General features: G+C 44.2%; 1 protein-coding gene across 1 annotated transcript; it reads right to left on the bottom strand.

Annotated features, from left to right (window-relative positions):
• Positions 1 to 3,239: 3,239 nt before the first annotated feature.
• On the bottom strand, positions 3,240 to 8,583 carry LOC129685401 (cyclin-dependent kinase 4 inhibitor B). Its single transcript, XM_055618944.1, has 2 exons — positions 8,256 to 8,583; positions 3,240 to 4,792 (listed from the first exon to the last, which is right to left on the bottom strand). The coding sequence occupies exons 1-2, from the start codon at positions 8,385 to 8,387 to the stop codon at positions 4,532 to 4,534; spliced, it is 393 nt and encodes a 130-aa protein (XP_055474919.1). The 5' UTR covers positions 8,388 to 8,583; the 3' UTR covers positions 3,240 to 4,531.
• Positions 8,584 to 9,562: the final 979 nt, after the last annotated feature.

Below are 9,562 nucleotides of genomic sequence, written 5' to 3'. Positions count from 1 at the left end.
AGAGGCTGAGTAGGAGGAGGCTCTCCTGCAGCAGGCAAGATGGAGATGAAAACTTTGCTCTGATAATTTTGAGTTTTTTAGTTTCTTTGGAGAGTAAAAAGCATGCTTAGTGCAGTATTTATATCTCCAAGATTTAATGTGAGAAGGGCCACCCCCAGAAGGTAGAAGGGAGATCATGTATTTCTGCACTTTAGAAAAAAATACCTATTTCCCCATGTATCATTCATGATTTGGAATACAGGATGATACAGTGGAAGCAAAAGTGTGGTCTTTGTGGTGGGAACATCTGGAGTTTTCTGTCGAGGCAACATTAAAACTTGCACATCTGCAAACCCTTATGATTATGTTTACCACAGTTTTTACTGGAATTAAAGGCGGAAGCAAAAGTTTTCTGGTCTGAAGTTTTGTGACGTGCTTCCCATCCTTGTGTCTCTGTGACTACCATTCAAACACCTGCTTCAGTGAGTTTCAGAGTCTACATACATAGGAGGATTTATGACATTTGTCTTTCTGACCTTTCACCTCGCATAATGTGAAGCGATGAATGTGCTAACTAGCTTGACTCCAACCATTCTCCACTTGTTCAGGAATCCTAACATTTTGTACTCTACAAATGCATATGATTGAGTTACACTACAAACAGCAAGGTAGAATCTCCTGCCCACATGCAGGACTTATTGTTTCCTTAAACTTGATTTTCTATAAATAGGCATTGATATTTGCAATCACGAGTTTTAACTTTCCCCTCTTGGATAATAATTATTTACAATCATCTTTGTATGCACTGGGCCAGCTACACCTCAGATGTTGCATGACAGGGCTACAAAAATCAGTATGATCCAATTTGGCCATCAGGGTGAACTCCGTATCACCATAGAGCAGCCACTATTAGGTGGTTTGATTCTAGGACTGAGGATTATGTAGGTCGTCATAAAGGAGTGCTTCAGGTCAAGGTGAAACGGCTATTCTTCAGTTATTTGTTCAGTAGTTATTGGTAAAGGGGCTGAAGTTGGGCTTCACCCGATCAACAGTAAGTCAGCAGCTCTGGACAGATTTCCCTGAGGGCTTGCTCTTTAAGCAGAGCTCAGCAGTACAGCTGAAGTGAGGCTGGATTGACTAGACCCATAACAAAGAGATTGAGAGAAAGCCAATTTAAAGACATGCTGAGAGGGGTGAACTGTTAGTGTAAATTCACACAGCAGGATGCTGAAGTGCTGCAAAAAGGGCTTCTGCCTCTGACGTAATCCGATTGGCCTGCTCTTTGATCACCTCCCCCTGAGGTGGGAGCAGCCTTACCAGGCCACAGAAGATGACAAAGCAGCCACTCCTGATGAGATCTCATAGACTAAGGTCAGAAGGAAGGAGAGGAGGACCTCCCCTCTCAGTGGACTTGGGGAGGGGCATGAAGAAGGGGATGGGACCTTGGGATAGGAAGGGGAGGAGGAAGGGGCTTATGGGGGGATACAAAGTGAATAAAATGTAGTTAATAAAAATAAAAAGAAACATTGCTAACCTTATTAGTTTTAATAAATTTAGTGAGTGCATTAAAAAAAAAAAAAGACATCTGGTGTCAGTCCTTTAAATGTGCCTTCCTGGCACCAGCTGGCAGTTTAACCCCCAGTGGTCCAGCGCTGAGTTCCGGAGTGGTGAAAACTGTGATGGGTAATTTTTGTCAACTTAAGAGTCACCTGGGAAGAGGGACCCTCAGTTGAGGAATTGCCTCCCAGATAGGCCTGCACAAATCTGTGGAACATGATTTCGTTCATGCGGTGCTACCCCAGGTGTGCTACGGGTCTATATGAGAAAGCATGCTGAGCAAGCCCAGAGGAGCAAGCCAGTGAACAGCCTTTCTCTCTGGTCTCTGTTTTAACTTCCTGCCTGGTTCGTGATTTAGCTTCCTTTGATGATGGACTACAATTTTAAGTCAGATAAACCCTTTCCTTCCCCAAGTTGCTTTTGGTCAGTGTTTATCATAGCAACAGAAGGAGGCTAGAACAGGTGCTTAGTCCACGCGTTAATGGGGGCAGTATGAGTTAATGGGGACAGCAAACTGCGTGAGATTCTGCCCTCTCTCTCAGGGTCTCTCACATTATGATGTAGCAAGAAACCCACGTCTGGCCCCTGGATACCAGACTTTCTAGTCTCCTGTTCCATAAGCCAAAGAAGTTCCAGTATTTGTAAACTTTAAAAGACCCACATTGGGGGCTGGAGAGGTGGCTCAGAGGTTAAAAGCACTGGTTGTTCTTCCAAAGGTCCTGAGTTCAATTCCCAGCAACCACATGGTGGCTCATAACCATCTATAATGAGCTTTGGTGTCCTCTTCTGGTGTGCAGGTGGTCTTGCAGGCAGAGCGCTGTATACATAATAAATAAATCTTAAAAAGGAAATATTAAAAAAAAAAAGACCCACATTTTGAGGCCAAACTGACTTACTTTTGCACATCCTGGAAGATTTAAATGTTGAAGGAACAAGTGAGTTTTGAAGTTTCGAAGTATGCCCAACATAAACATGTTGCCCTTTCCAAGAAGATGTGATCTATTTCTCAACTCGTCTTTGGCAATATATTAATTTGGGAAGAGTCAATAGGAAGTTTTGTGTTCTGAGTTCAGAGCCCCCCCCCTTTTGATGTCTCTACTTTCAAATTGCTTTTCTAGTTCCTCATCTGTATTTTAGATGAATATTCACTATACCCCACATCTAGAAACAAAGTCTAAATCTTATGGTTTACTATAAGCAAGCAGTTTTTAAAAGTAAGCTATTGAAATATAGAATATAGTACATAGAAATATAGAATATTTTAGAAAGGACAAGCAGTGAGCACTCTGAGGCTTTTTGACATTTGGGAGTTAGTGGTGAATCCATGGAAGTACATTAACATCTTAAAAATTTGTGTGAAGATATGAGTGTATGCCAGGTATGGGTGCCTGCGAAGGTCATAATATCCTGGACCTGATATGATTGCTGGGAACTGAACTCTGTAGAACTGCAAAGGCTCTTAACCATGGAGACCTCACTCCAGGCCCCAGATTTGTTTTAGCTTTTTTTTTTTTTTTTTAATTTTGTTTGTGATTGTGGTGCATGCCCATACATGCAGGCTCCTGCGGAGGAAGGGGTATTGTGCCTCCTTGGAGCTGGGCTTATAGCTGGGGTTATAGCCACCTGATGAGTGCTCAGAACTTAACTCATGCTCCTTGAGCTCCAGCCTAGAAAATACACTTTAATGCCACATTTTCCAAATCTTGGTCTATCTATACTGTTTATTTAATAAAACAGTGGTGTATCAATTGTTTCAGTGCTATAATGAATCGAGCCCCACTGGGAGCCCCACAGAGTGCATCCACAATTGGTTTGTAGACACCAAGGCTGCCCATGAGTTGTTTAATTCAGTAAGTTCCTACTCAACTTCCGTTTCTGTAACCTTTTTGACACAGCCCTTGGTAAATGACCAGATAAACACACCTAGCATTTAACAGGACAGCTGGAATAGTTGCCGTGAGAAACCATGGACAGAGAAATAAACAGGTTAATGACAAAAGCAGGGTGTGCATTGTCACCAGGAATGTGCCCTGTGTGTCCTGTCATAGTTCCATGAGAAGCTGTACTTCAGGAGAGGGAGCATGCTACAAGCCCAGTGCTTAGGAGGCTAAGGCAGGGGTATCCTGACTCAGGTTAGCTTGAGCTACAAAAAAAGCTTGAGCTTTAAGTGCTAACTTAAAAAAAAAAAAAAAAGGAAGGAAAAAACAAAAGCACAAACCAAAATCAACTAACCAACCCAAAACAAAGGGCATGTCAATCTCACCTCTGCTGAGGACCAGAAGTTACACTGTTAAAAGTTTTCCCCGTTAAATACACTGTTACTAAAGAACAACTCAAATGTAGTGAAGTTCCTAAAGGGATTATTAAACTATTTACAGAGAGCAAATTACTACATACTATGATTCACCATTGGGTTTTGGACATGTTGAGTCTATTGGGACCCAGACCCACAGAGTTTAGCAGAGATCTGTTGTCTTCACCTTCCACTATTTTCCTGATAGAGCTGGGGTGAATTCAGTTTCTATAGCATGCCATTTGGCAGGCGAATCACCACAGATGACACAGTGCATAAAGCCTTGGACCCACTTCAATGCTTCTCCTCTAGTCTCATGTTTTCCTTCTAGATCATCTGCCTTTGGAGTTCACGGGGGAAGGTGCTCACTGCCCCCACCCGAATGTCAGTTACCACTTCCTCCAGTTCCCACCACAGCATCAAGAACTTCCTGCGTTATTTTACACCTGAAAGATAAAGGGTCCTGGGAACTTCACACCAAATCTCCTTGGTGAGCCCTTTCACTTCAGAGTGAGGACAGGGAGCCAGATCCAGCTGCAGAAAACACTTTGGACAGTATTTCTGATTGGCTTTGCCTTCCTGGGTAGGGTTCAAAGTTCTGCAAGGCCTGCAGGCAATGCGCAGATCCTCTTCATGCTCGAAGTCTTCCTAGATGGGGCTGGGGAGAAAAAAAGTCCTTGGAGAGGCCGAGGGGACCCGCCATCAGTCTCCAGTGGCGGCGTGTAGATACCTCGCAATATCGCCGTGGCCCCGCTCTTCGGCCAAGTCCACCGGCAGGCGGCCCCAGGCGTCACACACATCCAGCCGCGCCCCTGCCCTGTGCAGCAATACAAGCGTGTCCAGGAAGCCCTCCCGAGCCGCGTCATGCACAGGTCTGGTGAGGGTGGCGGGGTCGGCGCAGTTGGGTTCCGCTCCGTGGAGCAGCAGCAGCTCCGCCACCTTGGCGCTGCCCATCATCATGACCTGAGGGAGAAGGAAGAGAGCTCAGGGTGAGTCTGGGTAGCGGGAGTTGGGGGCTCCTCATGGCCGTGCCATTTCATAGAAGTCTGTTACCAAAGTGAAGTTTCCAGCAGGCGGCAAGGGAGTTCGCAAGCCTCAGGTGCCTGGTTTCTTGTTTGCTTACTCAGTCCACTCTCCACCCATTACAGCCTAGGCTGAACTCAAAATAGATTCCATTTTATTCTCTACTAAGCACCAAGAAAGGGCGGGGAAATGGCTTTATTTCTTATACGGAACACTGGACAAGAGGGATTTATTTTAATAAGTGATTTGTTAGCTTACTTTGAACTGGGTGAGTAATTATTTTTCTTTAATTTCCCCCCTTTTCTTGAAAATAGACCCTTTCCCTCACATAATTTATCCTGATTATGGCTTCTCCTCCCAGTTCCTCCGCAACTCCCCTCTCATCCAGACCGATTCCATTTCTGCCTCCTGTTAGGAAACAATCAGGCATCTAAGGGATAATAACATAAAATATAAGAAAATAAAACAAAAACTAATACATTGGAATTGAATAAAGTAAACAGAAGGGGAAAAGCACAAGAGAAGGTACAAGACTCAGAGACACACTCAGGAGTCCATAAAAACAAATTGGGAGACATAATATATGTATAGCAATAATAATACATATAATAACAAGTATAGACATTATAATATGTATATATAATATGCACATATATGTATATGTATACACATAAGATACATAATGTATATGTATATATGTATACATACACAGAGGACCTATTGCAGATCCATGCAGACCCTGTGCATTCTGCTTCAGTCTCTGTGAGCTCATATGAGCTTTGATGAGTTCATTTAGAAGACCTTGTTTTCTTGGTGTCCTCCATCCCCTCTGGCTCTTACTCTCTTCTGCTGCGGGACTCCCTAAGCCCTGAGGGGAGAGGTTTGATAGAGACACCCACTTAAGGATGAGTGTTCCAAGGTCTCTCATTCTCTGCATATTGTCTGGCTGTGAGTTTCTGTATCTGTTCATATCTGCTGCAGGAGAAAGCTTCTCTTACCGTGGCTGAGCAAGGCACTAATCTCTAAGTATAGAAGAATGTCATTTGAAGTAGTTTTTTATTGCTACTTTTTTTTTGAACAGTACTATTCGGTTTTACCCTAGATCCCGGGACTATTTAATCTCTGGTTCTTGGTCACCCAAGCAGTGCCAGTTATTGGTTATCTTGTGGAGTGGGCCTTTAGTCAAGTCAGGTACTGATTGGCTGGTTGCCCCCACCAGGCGTGTGCCAACCACTGACCTAGCCTATCTTGCAGGCAGGATACCAGAAACCAAGCTTAATGAAGTTTTATATTGTTTCCCTGTATCCCTTTAGGTCTAACCAACCACAGGTGCTGGTTAAGTTTGTCAACTTGACGCAGCTACTCATTTGGGAAGAGGAGCCTCCACTGAGAAAAGCCTCTATCATATTGAACTGTGGGCAAGTCTGTGAGACATTTTCCTGATTAAGAACAAATGTGGGAGGGTCCAGTCCACTCTAGGTGTGCTGCCCCACAGGTCATCTTGAAAGGTGTAAAAAAGGTGGCTGAACTTGAACCGCAGTAGCAAGCCAGTAAGCAGTGTTCCTCCGAGATCTCTGGTTCAGTTCCAGTCCCCAGGTTCCACTGTGGCAAGTGGAAACCAAACAAACCCCTTTCTCTCCAAGTTCCTTTATGGTGTTACTCACAGCAACAGAAAGCAAAGTAAGACACCACGTAAACTGGGTACTCCAGTGGTGACTGTCATTTAGAACTTAGAGCAATGCTTTAGAAGAGGAAACAATAAACAAGTCAGTTCTTTAAAAAGGGTTTGCTTCTTCAATGTCATATATGTCTGCGTTCAAAAATTAATTGTACTCTGATCATTTGAGCTAAAAGCGGAGATCAGTGGAAAGTTGTCATATTCCACACTTATGTTACAATGCAGAAAGAAATTATTTGTTGTAAATGTTTAGCACATTATAACATTTTAACCTAGCATGATATACAGCTGAAGGTTTAGATATACAGTGAAAATACACTGTAATATGAAATTAACATTCATTTATATTGTACAAAATTTTTAATGTTAAGTAGTATTTTTCAATATAAAAAGATTGTCTAAAAAGCGAGGCTGGTACCTATCAAATTACAAAGATGCATATTTTAGAAAAAAAAAAAAAACCCTGGTGTTTTGGAGATGTGCTCCCATAACAGCTGTTTGTGATTGTTGTATACTATGAAAATATTTGCTTCCACATTTGAAGTTAATAATACAACAGTCTCTGGAATCTAATTTTCCTTAACAGTCAATGGCTCATTTGCTCATGTGTCAGTTTTTAATCACATGAACATTTAGAAACAGTCCTTCTTCCTTCAGAAAACACAACAATCTTTTTCTTTCTTTTAGAGAGGTAAAGGCTATTTTTAAAGCCACAAACATATTTAAAAGTTCTCATTCTCAGTAAAGAAAATCGTAAATAAGAAAATCTATTTTTACAATGTCTTTATAATCACTTTACAATATTTTTGTTGTTTTAAGATATTATTTGTTAAACGCCTCTTTTTCTTAAAGGCTCAAGAGTAATGAAAACTTATTTTCTCAAAAATCTACACTATTAACAAGAGCCCTTATTTCCTTAGTCCCGGAGAGGGTCGGTGAGGTAAAAAAAAAAAAAAAAAAAAAAAACCGCAGCTATAATAATCAACAAAAGGGCACAAAACCATTGTGTTAGATCTTCAAGAAATAAAGTCAATGCTAATTAAAGCAGGATGAGTAAACACTGAACAAATGTATCTTAACAATTAAGACAATGTTTAGGGAACCCTCTTCCGTTCTGAAGGGATTCAGCAGCTCTGTTGGGAGGGCTTTGCCTGTTCGCATGGAACACTGAAAGACTACATTGTTACTGCCCACACACAAGAATTAAATGCTGGGTTTGGGAAATCCATGGTCCTGTGAATGCGATTGGGTTTATGAGAAAATAAAAAAGAAAAAAAAAAAAAGATTTATACCATTGTTTACAAGGTCACACAGCGCACTCTCTCCCTCCATGCAATTTTGTGGAATTCCCTGAATCCAGGCCCTGTCACTGCTAATCTACTCATTTTTATCGTGGTCCTCTCTATCTGACCTTTCCTTTCCTATCGTAACAAAGATCCGGGGAGGCTGGGGACGTTGCTCAGGGGTAGCGCACTTGCCCAGTGTGTTCGGGGCTGCGTTCCAGACCCAGCTTCGCAAACGGAGAAAAAGCCAATCTAGTGCAGAGGGATTTTTCGATCGTTTTTCTTTTTCAGGATTTTTGCTCTGTCCAAACCTGCCTCCCGTCCGGCCGCACAAGTCCAGCAGCAGCGAGCTGCCCAGGAGGTGCCCGGTCACAACTCGCAGCCGCGGAGGGCACCGCGCTCGCGCGCCCCCTGCCGGCGGGACCCGGGGCGCCCCCGCTACCTGAATCGGGCGCCTTCCGAAGCGGTTGACGGCGTTGGGATCCGCGCCGGCTTCCAGGAGCTGCCGCACCGTCTCCACCTGTCCCCGCGCCGCGGCGGTGGCCAGGCCCGCGTCACTGCCGCCGCCCAGCATGCCCTTGTCCTCCTCTCGCAGCTCGGTCCACCGCAGGGATGGTCCTCCGCTGGCGGTGAGATTGCCGCAGCCCCGTCTCTGAGCGCCTCCCCTCTCCGGGGCCCCAGCAGTTTCAGTGCTCGTTCCGGGAACGCGCGGGCTCCAGCGCTAGCGCCTGGGAACCGCAAAGCAGGCGCAGCCGACTCTGCGTTCCGCACCGCCGCCGGCCCCGCCCCCTCATAGCACGCCCGCTGGGCTAACCCCGCCCACATAGGGTGACATCACGAGAAAACTGGGCGCGGGCGGGGGGGTGACCTAGCCGCCGAAGGTCTTAGACGCATGCGCAGAACATTAAGCTCCGGAGTCTGGAACGGAACGCGGCCGGTTGGCTATTTTTGAAAAAGTGAGCCTTTGCACCCGGTAGGCGGAGACATTAATCGCCCTCTTGCAATCCAGTGGCCGAACGAAAGCCTTCAGGGGGTAAAAAGTCCTCCCAGTTTCTGACATATCTGAAAGTGACAACACCTGTCACGCGAGGCTAGTTCATCTCTAGGCGGTACTTGTTAAGGATTTCACATCTAGCATCAGACTGAGCAATTTTCTTTTGGCCATGTCTTCCTATTTGGGCAGCCAGAAAAATAAGTAGTAAAACATCCCAAGAATCCTGTTTTGCATGTCTTTAATTTTTTTCTTCGAGCTGCGGTTGTAATTCTGAAGTTAAAAAATAATGTTTTAGAGACAGATTCCACCCCCACCCTCCACCCCACACATACGCAAAAGTAGATCATAAGAATTTTAAGATCCCTGGGTGTGTGCTTGTACTCAGCGACTTGGGAGGCTGAGACAAGAGGTCGTTGGATTCCAGAAGTTCAAAGACAATCAGTGTATAATTAGCCAGGACTCCTAAAACCTCTAGGGTCCAGTTCCACGCATGCACTGTACCACCTCAGCAAGCATTTGACTCTTAGTTATCATGTGTAATAAACAGCATTTATGCAGGAATAATGAAACAATAAAACTTGGGTGTGGTGCTGGGCCTGTCATTAAACAGGCTGAACCTGTCATTAAACCCTCTGAAGATGTAAGATCAAGTGCTGCGTTTCTCCCTAACCTTCTACGGGAGAGGGAATGAATGCGTTGCTTTAAAAATTTTAAATGTTATAACTGATGCTTCAGCGAAATAGGAAGAGGGCCAT

The sequence above is a fragment of the Psammomys obesus genome, unplaced genomic scaffold (genome assembly GCF_907164565.1).
Source record: "Psammomys obesus unplaced genomic scaffold, mPsaObe1.curated_primary_1811, whole genome shotgun sequence".
In the NCBI taxonomy this organism is placed as follows: domain Eukaryota; kingdom Metazoa; phylum Chordata; class Mammalia; order Rodentia; family Muridae; genus Psammomys; species Psammomys obesus.
This window is presented reverse-complemented; position numbering and strand designations above follow the sequence as displayed.